The sequence below is a fragment of the Oryza sativa genome, chromosome 7, assembly GCF_034140825.1.
Source record: "Oryza sativa Japonica Group chromosome 7, ASM3414082v1".
Classification (NCBI taxonomy): Eukaryota; Viridiplantae; Streptophyta; class Magnoliopsida; order Poales; family Poaceae; genus Oryza; species Oryza sativa.
This window is the reverse complement of record NC_089041.1, coordinates 26,257,974-26,274,094: the sequence shown is the minus strand read 5'-3', so window position 1 is coordinate 26,274,094 and position 16,121 is coordinate 26,257,974. Positions and strand designations below refer to the sequence as shown.

Below are 16,121 nucleotides of genomic sequence, written 5' to 3'. Positions count from 1 at the left end.
CCCGTCTCCCGCCATCCCCCTCGCCCGCCAAAAGAATCCCCAAATCCGCAAATCCAACCTCATAAATCTGCCCACCATTTTCTCCCGCTCCAAATGCCCAAACCGCCTCCCGCTCCGCGCCAATCCCCATCGATCCACCGGCGGCGGCTGCGGCGGCCATGGACATGTCGTCGATCGCCTCCCGCCTCGGCCTCTCCGGCTCCCGCCCCGTCGTCCGCAAGGCCGCCGAGCTCCGCCGCCTCTGCGACGTCACCTTCGACTCCTCCGTCCTCGGCATCGTGAGCAACCGGGGCTTTTTCCTCCTATGCTGTTTCTTTTTGGTTGGCTTGGCTCGTGGTTCGTGTCTCTGAGAGATCTTTTGGCTTCGCGCAGGGGGAGGTGTGCAAGGCGATCATCTGCCTCGAGATCGCGGCGTCCAAGTGAGTGTTCGACGAACTGCCTTACAAGTGTTCGACGAATTGCCCGCCTAGAGGGGGAATCGTGTTGCTCAGTGGCGTGACCTGGTTTGCTAATCTGGTGGTTTGCGCAGGTTCCAGGTGATATTCGACAGGGCAGAGGCGGTGCGGATGAGTGGCATGTCTGAGAAGGCGTATATCAGATCATTCAACGCGCTGCAGAATGGTCTTGGTGTCAAGTACGCTTCTTTCCTCTTCTGTTCTACCAATCGATGCGTATAAACTATGCCTCGTCTTCGCTCTTGACTAATACAATGGAATTGCCTAATTCCTCTTGCAGGACTACATTGGATGTGCGTGAATTGGGCATCCAGTTCGGCTGTGTCAGGCTGATACCTTTCGTGCAGAAGGGATTGTCGCTGTAAGTTTGCTCTCTTGTGGCCGTGGAAGCTCGTTTGTACTGAAATCTTGTATTTGAGTCCAATTGTTCATTATGAGCTGTGCAATTTTGTTTGATTAAGCTGTAGTCGAGTGTTGCATACAAATTATTTGATGCCTTCGAACTGTACCTAATGTGTTTTTCTTTCAGCTACAAGGAGCGTTTTTTGGCGGCACTGCCACCTTCTCGCCGGGCAAGCACTGACTTTGGTCGACCAGTGTTCACTGCAGCTGCATTCTATTTATGTGCAAAGAGGCATAAGGTGCTAGCAGAATCAGTAGCAATGATTTTTTTTATATAGATAATTTGCATCTTGTAAGCTGATGTTTTCCCCTATTTATTTTGCAGCTTAAAGTTGACAAGCTGAAGTTGATTGATTTATGCGGAACATCTAGTTCTGAATTTACAACTGTAATGATTAACAGTCTCATATATTCACGTGAATTGCTAGTGCATATATCTTATCCTAGCACGCATGTCTAGACAATGGGAGTATGCATGTGCATGATTGGATTTATGCTATGGATCATCCTGTTTTGACTGTTAATTTGTGGTGGCTGCAGGTTTCAACATCCATGGCAGACCTTTGCTTTGATGTTTTTGGGATTGCCAAAGAGAAGAAGGATGCAAAGTCCATAAAAGGGAGTAGAGGTATCTGTGTTCTGCAGGATCCATCCTTTTTTTCCTTAATTTCTCAGCATCCTTTCTTCATATACAGGATTGACTATTCATTTCAGAATTGTACACATGACAACTAGCAGTGTTGAAGTGCATAATTTGCTTGGAATCTTGTGCAGTATACTCATAATTTGTAACCTTTGACGCAGAACTGCTGGATGTTTTGCCTAGCAAAAGGAAACATGATGACGACAGTGATTCATCTGGTGAATCCTCAGGGGATGACCAAGATGAACTAGACGTATGCACCACTTTAATATGGCTTACTTGCAGAGTATTGATAATTCATGTCATAAAACTTTAGGGATAAGCTTGCCTTATTTTGTAACTTGCAGAGTATGAAACTGCCTAAGATGCTTGGTATTGATACTATATATGAATTTTTTTCTGCAACATTAGGCTAACAATGGTGTAGTTTCAAACGTTCACTTGGTCACTTGCATTTTGTAAGATGAGAGCGAGAAAAAAAAGAACAACATATAAGTTTGGTTGGTTCTGTAAATTGTTTGGAAAAAAATTGCATGCTGCATTTGTTTAACCTGTAAAGAACCTTTTGATTTTGGCAGTAAGGTTTTCTGGTTACAAAGGCATAACCTTCTAGTTTGGTGATTTTAGCTTGTTGAAATATGATCACATATAGTTTAATCTACACAATGAATGGCTGCAAAAGCCGATACAAATGCATGGTGCCAGTGTGCCACTTATGAATACTGATTCCTTAATTATGTACTAGACTTAGAGAGGAGCTTGTAAAAATTTCAAGGGTAAAGACTCCAAAGTGAATATGATTGTGCATATTTCCGAGTAGTTTCTAATTTATTGAACCTGTAGCACCTTTAGAATGTTTCTGACCATATTCCTTTTACGTTCATTTGGGTTCTTTTTGGCGTCACAGATTTTTGTAGTCAAATGATATGTGCATTCTTCTGGACAACTGACTGATGCAGCTGTTCCTGTTTCTTCCAATCTCAGCTGCCAACTTACAAAAGACACAAGAAAATGGAAAAGGAAGCTTACAATGACTGGAAGTCATCGGTTCTCTCCAACAAGCAAACCAAACCAGGTTTGGACTCTGAACTGTTCTACCTCGTCCACTTAGGGTGTGTTTAGTTCCTGAAAAAAGTTAGAAGTTTGAAGAAAGTTAGGAGTTTGGAAAAAAAGTTGGAAGTTTATGTGTGTATGAAATTTTTTGATGTGATATGATGTGATGGAAAGTTGGGAATAGGGGCAAACTAAAAACGGCCTTAGTGAGTTTTAACGATCTAGCCGATGAGCTTATCGTGCTGTATTGTTGCAGACCCTGCAAAACCAAGGAAACAAGCTCAGCTTAACTTCAAGAAGAAGCCGTCAGACATGGCCCTAGAAGTATCATCGGCAGCCAACTAAATTTTTCTCAACGGAGGCAAAAAATGCTCTTAGCATCATAGAAGTTCCTCCTGAATGCATGAAGGAAATCGTTGCCCCCCTTTCTCATTTGTTCTAAGATGCTGACATAATGGTATCAACAAAAAAAAAGTTACTTTCTCGCGACATTCTTGTGTAAATGATGACATGACATATTTGTTTTTTCAAAAAAAAAGTGACTTTTTTAAATGTACACGAGGAATTCATTGAATTGTTCTATTTTCATGCTGTCATCGACCATCAGTCTTAAGCCAAGTGCTCTCTTATTTTATATCCTCAGTTGCCAGTTGCCAAGATATTTCAAGGTGCATGCTGCATGTGTCGCTGTTATCTTCTAATGCAGACTACCCAAGTGCACTCTGTATCCTTGTTTGATTTATAATGAGTTCTACAGATGCTGGTAACATTTTGTACTGCCTGAAAATTTCTTAGTTAAATTTGGCCAGATTTTTCTGTTGAAACCAGCGTTATGGAGATGAGATGAATCATGAATAACAAGGACAGCACTTTGTGCTCTGTCTTTGACGCCATGGTAACACGGTTCAAGGTTGTTTGACAGTCAAATGCCTGGCAATGAGACAATGATATACCCTCCACTACCAATAGATTTATTTTGTTTGGTTTGGAAAGTGCAAGCTTAATATGCTTCTTAATCTAAAGTAGTATAATTGAAGTAGTGCAGGGCTGCAGGCTTTTGACCTTCTCATTCCATAGCTGCTAACATAGCGATTGTCTTTGCAAAATATCATGTAGGTCAATTGCTTACATAATGACGATGAATCTATGAGACGTCCATTTTCATGCTGCCATGGGGATGGAGATCAACTCTTAATCCCTGGCGTAATGGCGTTAGGCATGCGTAGCCAGGCGGCCGGTGGGTGAAGAGGCATTAGTATCTTCTGCTGAAGTCCGAAGATATTTCAGTCGAATTTGATTAATACTAGTGCAATTGTGGAGAAATAAAGATTTGTTTTCTTTCTTAATCACAGTGACGCATGATTTGTCCGTTTCTTCTTGTTGCATTCCATGCTCCAAGTCCAACGTTGGTACTCCAAAGTCTACGTCAAATCACAAACATACCAAGAAACAGAAGAAAAAAAAACTCACTATATAGTGACAACGCATAAACGAAATTGAAGAATCAATATATTTGTATCATCTCACAACGTTGGACTTAGGGAATGTTTGACAAGCCCTAGCTCCGCCTTCATTTCTCATAGAGTTAGAGCGGACAAACAATTTCAGAGCCACTTAAAATAGAAATAGTAATAGAGTTGGGTGAAACGTTCTCACAAAATAAACTTGAAAGTTCAAATTGAGTTTATGCTACTTCATAACTCTATTTCACACCCAACTTCTAAAGTTAAATTTAGAAATTGAAACTCTAAGAAAGTCCACGCAACGTGCGGCAACCCAATCCAAGAATTACAAGCGAAATAAGCTACTTTAAAAATAGCCAGAAAAATACCTTCTTTTCTTTCTTAAAAAAAGGAAAGAAGTACATACTCAACCAAACCATAATAATTATAAAAAATCAATCTAATGTAACCTAACCATCCCTTAATTTAATTTTAATTAGCAAACGCAGATCTGGAGTACAGTAGCAGTCAGCATGACGCCTCCATTTCGTAGTTGGCTTGGCTGCCCCTTGGGTGCAGTGTGAAGGTGAGACTGAGACGTGGCCTCAAGCGACCTCAAAAGGGCAAAAGAGGAGCAAAACCCGTGGGAAGCATCGCAAAATTCGCCAAGTTGGATTAAACCAGTCGCGGGCCGGGCGGCGCCACCTGGACTCCCGTGCCAACCACGCGCCGCTGCTGGACTTGACCCCCCCACCGTTTGTGTTTGACGCAGCCGCCGGGTTGCGTTTCACCGCTCCGTCAAGTTCAAGGAACTCACTTCACTCCCCTGATAGAGTCAAAAAGGAAAAAAACAAAATATATTTGAAAAATTTATCAGTTTTGGCCGCAGACATGTCACATGATCCACAGCGAAATTCAGATTTCAAAGAAAAAAAAGAAAGAAAGAAAACTTCCTCGGTCCAAATACATAATAATAACCAGGATCTTTTTGGTAGATCTTTCTAACCTTTAAATTTAACTATAGAAGTTAGGTTTGGAATAGAGATATAGAGTAGCCTAAGTCCAGTTCTATCTCTCTAATTTATTTCGTGAGAGCGCTCAACTCAGCTTTGATACTTTTAAGTGAAGCTGAAATTATTTTTCTGGGCTTCAGTTCAAGTAGAAGTAAAGTTGAAGATAAAATTATGCCAAACAGATGAAAAGATACATCCAAACATAATATACGATGAAACACACCCATTATTATAAATCCGATTATATCTCCTAAAATATCTCAACCAGTACTACAAATTTTCTTCCAAGTGTAATAAATATCGGAAATGGATTAAAATCCCTTAAAGAAATGGATTCTCTGGAGAAATAGACGGCGGCGTGAGAGGTGACGGGTTTGGTTGGGTTGGTGGCACACGGGGCCCCGTGGGCGGAGGAGGGTGGCGTCCACGCGCCCACCCCACGCGCGTCACCGTCGCTCGCCCAAACTGCGGGCGCGTCGCACGCCGCCCTCCCATCGTTTTCTCCCATTCTTTCCCCCTCCTCCTCGTGCAACCACCCAACCACTGCAGCCAGCCACGAGCCGAGGAAGCCGAGGCCGAGGAGGAAGACGACGAAGACAAGTAGCGCAAGGAACCCTCGAACCGGGAGGCCGCCGCGGCTCCGATCTGGGAGGTAACCGGAGCTGCACCGCGCGGTGGGGGGAAATTGACCAGAGTTTGTTTGATTGATCGATTGATTGGGAAGTTTCAGGGGGAGGTCGAGATGGTGCCCAGGGACAGGGTGAATGCCGCTGCCGCTGGTGGCGGCGGCGAGGGGAGGCTGGTCCAGAGGTGAGTCGTTGTTGCTTTCCTAGGGGGGCGTGTATGGCTTCGTCGCTTTGTGAGGATGAGGGGGGAAAAAGTATGAACTGGATGGATTGGGTTGGGTTGCTCTTAGCTCTCTTGGTTTTGGGACGAAGTGGAAATTTAGTAGTGTTTTTTTTTGACATATTATGAGTTGGTTTTATGAGAGACGTAAACCATGAGATGGAAATAATGCTTTTAGGCCCTGTTGATGTGTATCATGTGCGTCCAATTTTGGAGTTGGAGGAGCCTAATTTGAGTTTCTGCCATACAGATTAAAGAATTCTCATATTTTAATTTACGAACTTAAAAGCCAGATGGATAATGTTGTTGTTGTGTTTGGACCATTTATATTTTTGTAGCACTGCAAATTTAATTGCTGCAATGGGGTTAACTACCAGAACTACTACAAATCGAAAAGCAATTCCTTACTTCATCTTGAGGTGTTCCATGAAGGAATATTTTTGTCCAAACTGCTTTACAATCACACTGATGTTTGAACTTTCTATGCAGCGGTATAGTGAACAAGAAGTGTGATAAGAAGGCTCCAAAGAGAATCCATAAATCAGAGAGGGAGAAACTTAAGCGGGACAAGCAGAATGACCTCTTTAATGAGCTGGGAAACTTGCTAGGTATGTGTTTGTTTCGTAATTGCGAATCCATAAACATGATTCAGATTGCACAATTGCATTGCAACATTTGGATTTTTCTTTCTGAAATATGCTTATTTATGTCATTCCATCTAGTGTACATACTTTCAATACTGCTAGAGACATCCATTTATAATCTTGTAGGAGTAGTTTGTTCTTATCTATTACTAAATTTTAAGATGGATATTACAAACTCTCTGGACGAGTTACTACTAGAAATATAGCAGCTGAAATTGATTTAGCAGTATTTACATTTTCATCTGCCACAACCTAACTTTTCCCTTTACGTAAAATACAAAAAGGAAAAAAAAAGCAGCAGTTATAGTGAGTGCAAGTATCATTTGTCTAATTAATTTTTAGTTGTCTCAGTTTCAAAACTGCATCGTTTTTGCATGCGGAATTATATTTTCCTAAGCAACGTGCAAACTCCTTTCCAGAACCTGACAGGCAGAACAATGGGAAGGCATGTGTACTGGGTGAAACTACACGAATACTAAAAGATTTACTTTCACAAGTGGAATCTCTCCGGAAGGAGAATAGTTCACTGAAGAATGAATCTCATTATGTAAGCTCTTCCGAATTGAATGTCCTATTTGTCTTCTTGCAAAATATTAGCTCAATTGTTCTCCTTCAATTAATTTGATGGCCATGGTCTGGTTAGTAATAATACCATGGATATGGAAAAATGTAGAGTAGTACATATGATCATGATAAGAGTTTCTTAGAATAGGGCTCCAATTATCATTACTTAGAAAACAAAGCCACCTTACTACTGATTCATAATCCTACTTTCCATGCTGCAAAACAGGTTGCATTGGAGAGAAATGAACTGCACGACGATAACAGCATGCTTCGTACTGAAATCTTGGAGCTTCAAAACGAGCTTAGGACGCGGATGGAAGGCAATCCTGTTTGGAGTCATGTAAACACCAGACCAGCTCTCAGGGTACCTTATCCGACAACCGGAGTGTTCCCAGTACAGCACCTGCCACATTTACCAGTCACCACGACGGCAGCATTTCCTCAGCAGCTACCGGTTATCATCGAGCAGCACTATGCCGCCACGCCAAGAGAACTTCAGCTCTTCCCTGAGTCTGCGACCAGCGAAGACAGCGAACCGTCACAAGAACACGGGATTTCTGACCATGTAACACGGCCTCAGCCAAGGTACCCAACACCAACGGCCACTTTGCCAGTAAACCTGTTTCCAGTGTTTCCAGGAAGACAAGATCAACAATGTAGCAGTGGTACTTCTGGCACTAACGAGGAAGACCGTATAGGTAGATCTTAGGTACACTACATAACGAGAGGTCCACACAATGATTTGAGAATTCCTTTAGTTTCAACGTTTAACTTTGCAAGTTTAGCAAATGTGAAACAGAGATCTGCGACTGTGCTCATGGGTAGCACCTAATCTGTATATCTGAATCTCAGTTTTAAGTGGTCAAATAGGTGACATTCAGAAAAGTTTGAAATGCTTTGATTATTCTGTATGATTTCTTTTCAGTAAGGACGCTTGGCAAAATCGGTCCCGTGATGCTCCCACGGTGGCCGCGCGTGAATCGTCTCTCAACCGTAAAATTGGGTATAAAGTCACTCTATTCGTTCTCACCGTTTTTTCGGAGATGGGCAAGTCTTTATACTCGGTTTTGTGATCGAGGGGTCGATGACTCAATCATAAGGGATGATAAATAGACTTATTTTCGAAAAAAATCTGTGTAAATTGGTCCTACAATTATCAGGCCCATGTAGATTGGGCCTGCTTAGTGAAGTCTCACGTAGCCCGGCCCAGTAAATCAGTACTAGGGTTTGCTCTGCTATATAACGAAGCTCTTGTTTGAGTGCGCCGCCTCTACCACCCTCCCCTCCACACCTTCTTCTTCTCCTCCTCCGGCGGCGGCGCGCGGCTCGGCGATCCACGGCACCTTGCCGCGGCAGCCATGGCGCACGTGAGCTTCTACCGCAACTGTAAGCTCCCCTTCCTTCTCCTCTGCTCTTGTAATGTGTGTTGCCTGTTCTATTCTGCAACATAGAAATGCTTCGCCTTCGTTCTCTCCGCTTGTTCTGAACTTGATGAGCTAGGCGCGCTGTGTTTAAGAGTAGTAGTATGATTTTTAGCCATGTAAACGAGTGGGTAATTGTACTGGAACGAGAGAAATTGGCTATGTTCTGATCCTCGAAGCCCGAAGCTTTGGCAATGCGGTTTCTTTTTCTACGCGAGTTAGTATGGCAAATGCTCAGATCAGATTGGGTGGGGGTGGGTGAGACCTCCGAGATATATGCTTTTGTCAATTTGATACCAGCCTGAAGAGAATATAGATTTTGCTTGGAAAATACATCACTTACTGATGTGGGATTATTCTGCAGTGTGACGTTTATTGGTAGATCATTGCCATTGCTGTGATTTTAAGACTAGGCTATTTATTTCTGTCACTTGACATTTTGGTGCAAGAGTAATGTACTTCTGCGGTTCTGCCTAGTGCCTACGCATTTTGGTGTTATCTGTAATATCACTAGTGATTTTACTTACTGTAATGTGTAGTAGTGATTTTACTTACTGTAATGTGTAGCTTATGCTGTTAACGTGCTGTAGATGGTAAGACTTTCAAGAAGCCAAGGCGGCCATATGAGAAGGAGCGTCTTGATGCTGAGCTGAAGCTGGTGGGAGAGTATGGAACTGCTCACCCTGGATGAGAAGAACAACACCCGTCGTATCTTCGAGGGTGAGGCGCTCCTCCGCCGCATGAACTGCTATGGTCTCCTTGGCGAGGGTCAGAACAAGCTTGATTACGTGCTTGCACTCACTGTTGAGAACTTCCTCTAGCGCCGCCTCTAGACCATCGTCTTCAAGAATGGCATGGCCAAGTCAATCCACCATGCACGTGTCCTTATCAGGCAGCACCACATCAGGTTAGTAATCCACACTTCATCTCTCACCTACAATACTCCTACGGTACTGTGCTTGTTAGTCCTGTTGCAAAACATCACCGGTGAATCTTGTAGCTCAGCATATGCCATTCTGTGTACTTGAATCATGTGTAATTGACAGTTTCCCTTAAAACTGTAGTACATATATATAGAAAAAATTGCGGGATATAAGTTATTGAGCTTATGCAAAGTTTTCCTCTCTTTCTTGCTTCGGTGTGTTATGCTCTGCTACCGCTAGTTCTATGCAAACTGTAAACCAACAAGAATGGCTTGTTTCCTTATATGGGCCATGTGATGAGAATCCATATGCAATACTCACGACGGTCATCTGATACACTTAGTGTGTTATGTTGCAGTCATATATTCTCTGATGCCCATTGTTGCAACTTATTCAGTTCTGAGATTTTTTTTTTCTTTGATGATTCTTTTCTGTAACCCTATTCGGTAATGTGGTTTCTACATGTCTATGCGTTTAGATTAATCCAGGAAACATGGTTCAATCTGATTTTTGAACATTTGCTCAAGTGTATACACATCATGTCCTTTTCTCTTGTATGATTTGTTCTCTAATTTAATTATAACCTATGCTTCTAGAGCAATATGCTAGTGAGTCCTTGCAGAAAATATCATTTGTGAATCTGTACTTTGGAATGTGCCATCCCTTGTACTTGGAAAACATATTATTGACAGTTCCCCAAAAAACACAGTCCATAGTTTTCCCCCTTTTTGCTCTAGTCTGTTATAGCCTCCATCTGCTAGTTCTATTCAAATTGAAATGACAAGAGTGGCTTGTTTCTTTCTACGGGCCATGTGATGAGAATCCATATGCAATACTCACGACGGTCGTCTGATACACTTAGTGTGTCATGTTGCAGTCATATTATTCTCTGATGCTCCTTTCTATGTGTAACATGGTTCAATTCTGAGATTCTTATCCTTGATGAACCTTGTGTTGTAAGTTCTCTGTGCAACTAACTAATGTGGATTGTTCTTATCTTCACGCATTTAGTTTATTCCTGGAAAAACAGTGCAACCTGGAATTTGAACATTTGTTCTAGTGTATAGCTGTCATTTCCTCTTGCATAATTTATTTTCTGTTCTTCCTTTGTTAGCAATGGTTGATTTTGTTGAATAAATCTTATTCAGGTCCCTTGATCTGGATCAAATGTTCAGGGTGTTTTTCTCTTGTGTTAGTACTAAGCGTGCACTCTTTTGCTACTTTTTTGCTATTTTTATGTGTTCCTACTTTTTTTTTTCTGGAGAGCACTTGATGCGAATTTGTATGTATTTTGTTTGGCACAATGAGGAGGTAATTTAGCTAATGTATCTCTGAGGTCTGAAGGCCAATGACTCCTATGTCCTTTTCATTCTGAGTGCCTTATTTTATTCTGAAAATGGAAAGATATGTTATCTATTTCCTGTTTACTTCCATTGGTTCGCCATCTTTGCCGCTCCTCCTAACAGAGTGCATTACAGTTATGGATGTAGTTCTAGCGCGATACATCCAACTTCTTTGAATCCTATGGTCTTCTTCACAGTTTGAGCTGCTGTTTTATCCTTGGATCTAACAACTTTGTATGTTACACTTTCTCAGGGTGGGAAGGCAGCTCGTCAACATTCCATCATTCATTGTGAGGCTTGAGTCTGAGAAGCACATCGCCTTCTCCCTCACCAGCCCGCTGGGCGGCAGCCCTGCTGTAAGAGTGAAGAGGAAGAACCAGAAGGCCTCGGGTGGTGGCGGTGACGGCGAGGAGGAGGAAGAGAAAGAGCTCGGCCATAGGAACTTAAGCAACATGATTTGATTGGAAGGTGAATTGAGCTTTAGAGAAATTTTAGATGGTGGCAATGGGGGTTTGTCGTTGAAAGAATTTTGTTGTCCTAATTCAGAGCCCTGCTTTGGGAGACAGTTTTGAAACCGTCGCTTTATCCCTCACCGGGTGAAACATGTGATTGACACATGTTTAATTTCAAGCCTTGTGGCATCTCCAGAACTTGATCAAATGTACGTTGTCGTCGATGGTGATTGCAACCAGGGTTTTACGTTTTTGACAAAAACCGTGAAATTTCGAGGTTTCGATGTGAGATGAAAGTATATTCCAACTGGAACTTTGATTGGTTTTTGATAATTCAAATTTGGTACAGTACAATTTGATCCAAATTTGCCCAAAAATGTCATACCGTTGGTGGTTGCAATCTAAACACAATAGAAAAGGTGAACCTGGGCCATGTATACCTCCACGCCGTTGAGGGCTCTATCATTAAAAGTCTAACAGAGGTCATCGAGTGTTGTTACATCTGTCTACAGCCTACTCTTCCTTCGTCCAAAATAAACCAACATGTACCTCGTAGATAAAGTGTAAAATAAACCAACCTTGTACCTCGTAGATAAAGTGTAAAATAAACCAACCTTATACCTTGTAGAAGAAGTGTTAAATTAATCTTGAGGTTAGGTTATTTTAGGACGAAAAGATGGCTCTATCATTAAAAGTCTAAAAGAGGTCATCACGTGTTGTTACATCTGTCTACAGCCTACCCTTCCTTCGTCCAAAATAAACCAACCCTGTACCTCGTAGATAAAGTGTAAAATAAACCAATCTTGTACCTCGTAGAAGAAGTGTCGAATCAATCTTGAAGTTAGGTTATTTTAGGACAAAGAGAGTATATGAAGTGTTGAATCAATTTTGAGGTTAGGTTATTTTAGAACGAAGAGAATACATTAGATGAAAAAAATGGCATCCTCGTCACCATTCGATGAGTTCCACGACTAATTGAGATTCGTGCGGATGTGTTCCACGTGCTTGTTGAGATTCGTGCCAGTACCAATGCATAGCACGGATGTGCTAGTCGTCGAGATTCGTGCTGGCACTACCCCCGCGTGCGTATTTATACGGGGACGCGCGCGATACGTGGAAGATTACGTGGAGAGTTCGTTTTCGCTAGCTTAAAACCTGGTAGCCGCCGCCGCCGCCGCCGCCTGCGGCGAATCCTCTCGTCGGCGAACATGGCGGAGATGGAGGCGAGGCTATGCAGCCTGTACGGCGCGGCCGCCGCCAAGGCCACCCTGGCGCGCAACATCCTCGCCCCCGTCGCCGGCCGGCTGAGCGGCCACCCGTCGGAGCTCCACCGCCGCTGCATCCTGCTCCGCCGCCTCAGCAGCAGCCGGAACACCGGCACTACGGGCGACCTGTGCGAGCGCTTCTCGGCGTACGCGCCCGTCGAGGCGATCGCCGTCTCCGGCGCCCTCCGCACGGCCGTCGTCGTCTTCGAGACCGTCGCCGGGTGGCGGGCGGCGGCGGCGGCGACGCTGAGCGCGAGCTGCGACACCGTCCCTCCCCTCTACTTCGGCCCTCCTCTCGTCCTCGTCGACGGCCGAGACATCAAGGTGCGTACTGCGCGTCCAATTCCCGTTCATCATCTCGATCTCGAATAGATCCAATCGATTTGATGATCATAGCTAGCTCATCAGATTAGATTGCAGTATCGATCACAGATCGAGTCGAATTGGTGCATGGCTAATTAGAAGTAATTTATTGACAGGGTTTAAATTTTCGGTTTAGTTGATTCTATCGGAGATCACCGATATACCGAAATTTTGAACAAATGTTGGTACAATTTGAACAAAATATTATCAAATTCACAAAAAATAAAAAAATTAAAAATTTCGGCAGAAATAATATCGTGGGGATTCAGATTAGATGACATAAGGTAGCCATGTCACAAGGTGACAGGGTAGATCTCGGTCCTCCAAAACAAATCTAACGGCTGAGATTAGTCCACGTTATCACGAGTTAAAATTCAACTCCAGTAAAATTTTAACTCCTGAACCTACGAGTTAAATTTTAACTCATGATGACGTGGACGAATTTCAGCCATTGAATTTATTTTGGAGGGCCGAGATTCAGGGTCACTTTGTGACATGACTACCCTATGTCACCCAATCTAAATCCTATCGTGGGGGGTAGGGGTGGGGTCCGAAATGACCGAAATTTTAAACCCTGATTATTGATATGTACCAATGCTTTCACAAAGAGAGCATCACAATGTGTAATGGTACTATACTCTTTAAACCGATAGGTAAGAATATCTTATTTCATTATAGGTATTTCATTAGAATTATTGGTAAAAAAATCTATGTGATTTAACATTAGTAAATAAAAAAAAGATGGATAGTGCGAAAAGACCCAATATCAAATTTATATTAAGAAAAAGAGTAAATTGCATCGCTGATACACGAACTTGTTAGGTGGGTGCAATCTAGTACACAAACTTGTAAAATGCTTGTTTTGGTACATGAACTTGTCTGGTGTGTGCCGGAGGAAGGCGAAAAGGGAACAACATAGCTAATCTTACTGATTTAGGGGCTCATCAGGATAATTATGTAAACATATATCTGAGAAGGTTGCTATTAGATGAACACCTCTTCAATAAAAATAGAATGGGATATAGTGATCATAGAAAATGATAAAAAAAAACGAGCAATGATATAAGGGTTAGAAATATATGAAATTCATCAATTCCATGATGAAGGATAAAATACATATCAAATTTATAAATATTACATGTCTTATGCATACTCACTACACGTATGCACGTCACATCCTAATCAACATCAGCTTTGTAAAATTAACATTACGAATCTATTTTGGTCCTCGTTCGCACGAACTAGACAAGTTCGTGTATCTAAACGAGCATTTTACAAGTATATACTAAATTACACCCACCTAACAAGTTTGTGTACTGCCAATGCAATTTACTCTAAGAAAAAGTTCGAGTACATCCGGCTAGAGTCGAACACAGTCGCGGAGAGCACAACAGCTACACCATGCCATCTGAGTTACACTCAGTCTAGTAAATTTGATAATTTGTCTTTTCGCTTTATGTCTTATTTTTATTTCTTCTTTTATTTAATCTTTTTTAATGGGCTATCTAAGAAAATTATCGATCTGTAAACTGCAGGTGGCGCTCCATCCGAAGAAGCCTGCTGCTGCTTCGCCGGGAGGAGGGAAGGACGTGGTGTCGTCGTTCGGAGACGAGATGCGGTGTGGCCGCCAGTGTTAGCCACGGCGTCGCCGGTGTCCATCCCATCGTTGTCGGGGTGGCCGATCGATATGAATGGTGGCCCTGGGCTCCCTCGCCTCGACGTCGGCGGCCGCAGCTGCAACAAATACGACTTTGGGAACCTCTTTTAAACAATTAGATATAGATGTCTACCCGTTTTTTATAAGTCAACTAAATGGTTATGAAAAAATCTCAAAAAAAAATTGATAAGATAAGATAGATTAATAAGGAATATATCATTCCATAGTTCAAAATCGTATTTTACAAGTTATAACAAAAAAATAACAAATTTATTTGCAAATATATGTAAACTAGTTACAGTTTAATTTGTTATTTTCGTTACAACTTACAGAAATCAAATTTGAACTTACATGTTTGTATAGTTTTTAATTTTTTTCTCATAACCATGTAATTGACATGTAAAAAACGGGTGGACCACCCGTATTAAAATCCATATCCCATCAAATACCACGGTGCCGGTACGTGACTATGTGGTATATGTGACTTACCGCAGCTGCAGCAGAACACGTCCAGGTGAACCACCGACATCAACCACGACGATTCGCTTGTTTGGTGAACGAGGATGAAGGATGATTTATAGATCAAACAACTCACCTGCTTTAATTTCTTAGAATTTTTTTATTGGATGTTTGATGCTTGTCTTGCTTGGATTATGGAGTATTACTTTTGAAACCCCGATTATGGAGTATTACTGAGTTTTTCTCTTTTTTATCTGTGCAAAAATGTATATGTGACATGAACATTACTAATATTAATATTTAGGGGCCCGACAAAACCAAGCTCCCTTGCGAAGCAGCTTCAAACAGAAGAGGAAAACAAAGAATTCATATAACCCAACACCCAACACATGGAAATAGATTCATAAATTTGATACAAGACAACTCATTGTTTATTTGATACTAGACAAATAACACTTAGAAAATCCTGCAAATTTCAGACCATAGTCTTAACGCCATCGCTACAACTCGATCGAGCAAGCGCTCAATGTCTTACCTCTATCGCCTAACCTTATTGGGCCTCCTCCCACTCACCCTACCCTTCTCTCCTCCGATCAATCTGCCACTACTAACTATCGCCTTCTAACTATAAGCTCCAATTTGACCTACTAGCAACTTCGGCCCACCATCCTCCTCCATCGTTGCGACTCCAGCGCCATACTCGTCATCCGCGTTCACCGCTGCCTCCCACGGTCATGCATGTAAGCTTAGCGATCTCCACCCCCTCCCCCCAACCCTAACCAACTCCGGCCCATCATCCTCCTCCATCCTTGCAACTCTAGTGCCATACTCGTCATTTGCGTTCACCGCTGCCTCCTACGGCCATGCATGTAAGCTTAGCGATCTCCACCCCCTCCCCTCAACTCTAACCCTAAACCCTAACACGTTAGACTATTTCCTGTCGTTGAAGCTTTGCTGGAGCTAGGTACGAAAAGGGTCTAGAGGAGGAACTAAGGTCGTTGGAGTATGAATGACGAAGATATAGGCCCCAATTTTCTATCAACCAAATAGCAATTCTGTACAAAATTACTGACAAAGGAGATTATCACAATTCGATCAATATGAAAAGCTTAGATGACATCTAGACTGTAGCTAGCCGCTTGCCAGAAGCAGAACATAAAAACAACAATAACCAAA

At 42.4% G+C, this 16,121-nt stretch overlaps 4 protein-coding genes and 3 non-coding genes across 8 annotated transcripts; all 7 read left to right on the top strand.

Moving 5' to 3' along the window:
* Positions 1–3,329, top strand: LOC4343985 (origin of replication complex subunit 6). Its single transcript, NM_001422978.1, has 10 exons — positions 1–278; positions 373–419; positions 530–634; positions 736–816; positions 985–1,096; positions 1,183–1,245; positions 1,398–1,485; positions 1,662–1,753; positions 2,485–2,575; positions 2,810–3,329. Exons 1-10 carry the CDS (start codon positions 159–161, stop codon positions 2,896–2,898), a joined length of 888 nt encoding a protein of 295 aa, NP_001409907.1. The 5' UTR covers positions 1–158; the 3' UTR covers positions 2,899–3,329.
* A 2,095-nt stretch (positions 3,330–5,424) lies between these two features.
* LOC4343984 (transcription factor BHLH062-like) lies at positions 5,425–7,973 on the top strand. Of its 2 annotated transcripts, none has more exons than NM_001422979.1 (5): positions 5,425–5,660; positions 5,739–5,818; positions 6,344–6,462; positions 6,918–7,045; positions 7,289–7,973. In NM_001422979.1, the coding sequence occupies exons 2-5, from the start codon at positions 5,751–5,753 to the stop codon at positions 7,769–7,771; spliced, it is 798 nt and encodes a 265-aa protein (NP_001409908.1). In that variant the 5' UTR covers positions 5,425–5,660; positions 5,739–5,750; the 3' UTR covers positions 7,772–7,973. The 2 variants fall into 2 exon arrangements, with proteins under 2 accessions (NP_001409908.1, XP_066168095.1); XM_066311998.1 differs by having other exon boundaries at positions 5,535–5,660; positions 5,733–5,818.
* A 355-nt stretch (positions 7,974–8,328) lies between these two features.
* Positions 8,329–11,534, top strand: LOC9269338 (small ribosomal subunit protein uS4y). Its single transcript, XM_015789816.3, is given in 4 exon segments — positions 8,329–8,448; positions 9,074–9,155; positions 9,157–9,390; positions 11,003–11,534. Coding segments are annotated over 4 exon segments (552 nt in total). The 5' UTR covers positions 8,329–8,420; the 3' UTR covers positions 11,211–11,534.
* LOC112939791 (small nucleolar RNA Z161/Z228) lies at positions 9,693–9,784 on the top strand. The gene has a single exon (XR_003243653.1). It is a non-coding gene; the product is annotated as a small nucleolar RNA Z161/Z228 (small nucleolar RNA).
* Positions 10,212–10,304, top strand: LOC112939792 (small nucleolar RNA Z161/Z228). The gene has a single exon (XR_003243654.1). It is a non-coding gene; the product is annotated as a small nucleolar RNA Z161/Z228 (small nucleolar RNA).
* Positions 10,701–10,788, top strand: LOC112939793 (small nucleolar RNA Z162). The gene has a single exon (XR_003243655.1). It is a non-coding gene; the product is annotated as a small nucleolar RNA Z162 (small nucleolar RNA).
* Positions 11,535–12,184: 650 nt separating the features above from the next.
* Positions 12,185–15,260, top strand: LOC136357318 (uncharacterized). The gene is made up of 2 exons (XM_066312467.1): positions 12,185–12,790; positions 14,365–15,260. The coding sequence occupies exons 1-2, from the start codon at positions 12,410–12,412 to the stop codon at positions 14,464–14,466; spliced, it is 483 nt and encodes a 160-aa protein (XP_066168564.1). The 5' UTR covers positions 12,185–12,409; the 3' UTR covers positions 14,467–15,260.
* The last annotated feature ends 861 nt before the right edge of the window (positions 15,261–16,121 follow it).

What these genes read in the sequence shown, in the direction of transcription:
- LOC4343985 (NM_001422978.1), top strand. Translation starts at nt 159, where the DNA reads ATGGACATGTCGTCGATCGCCTCCCGCCTCGGCCTCTCCGGCTCCCGC. An exon ending in TATGTGCAAAGAGGCATAAG is followed by an intron (nt 1,097 to 1,182) that starts GTGCTAGCAGAA and finishes TTTATTTTGCAG; the next exon opens with CTTAAAGTTGACAAGCTGAA. An exon ending in GTCCATAAAAGGGAGTAGAG is followed by an intron (nt 1,486 to 1,661) that starts GTATCTGTGTTC and finishes CCTTTGACGCAG; the next exon opens with AACTGCTGGATGTTTTGCCT.
- LOC4343984 (NM_001422979.1), top strand. Translation starts at nt 5,751, where the DNA reads ATGGTGCCCAGGGACAGGGTGAATGCCGCTGCCGCTGGTGGCGGCGGC. An exon ending in GAGGGGAGGCTGGTCCAGAG is followed by an intron (nt 5,819 to 6,343) that starts GTGAGTCGTTGT and finishes CTTTCTATGCAG; the next exon opens with CGGTATAGTGAACAAGAAGT. An exon ending in TGAGCTGGGAAACTTGCTAG is followed by an intron (nt 6,463 to 6,917) that starts GTATGTGTTTGT and finishes ACTCCTTTCCAG; the next exon opens with AACCTGACAGGCAGAACAAT.
- LOC136357318 (XM_066312467.1), top strand. Translation starts at nt 12,410, where the DNA reads ATGGCGGAGATGGAGGCGAGGCTATGCAGCCTGTACGGCGCGGCCGCC. An exon ending in TCGACGGCCGAGACATCAAG is followed by an intron (nt 12,791 to 14,364) that starts GTGCGTACTGCG and finishes TGTAAACTGCAG; the next exon opens with GTGGCGCTCCATCCGAAGAA.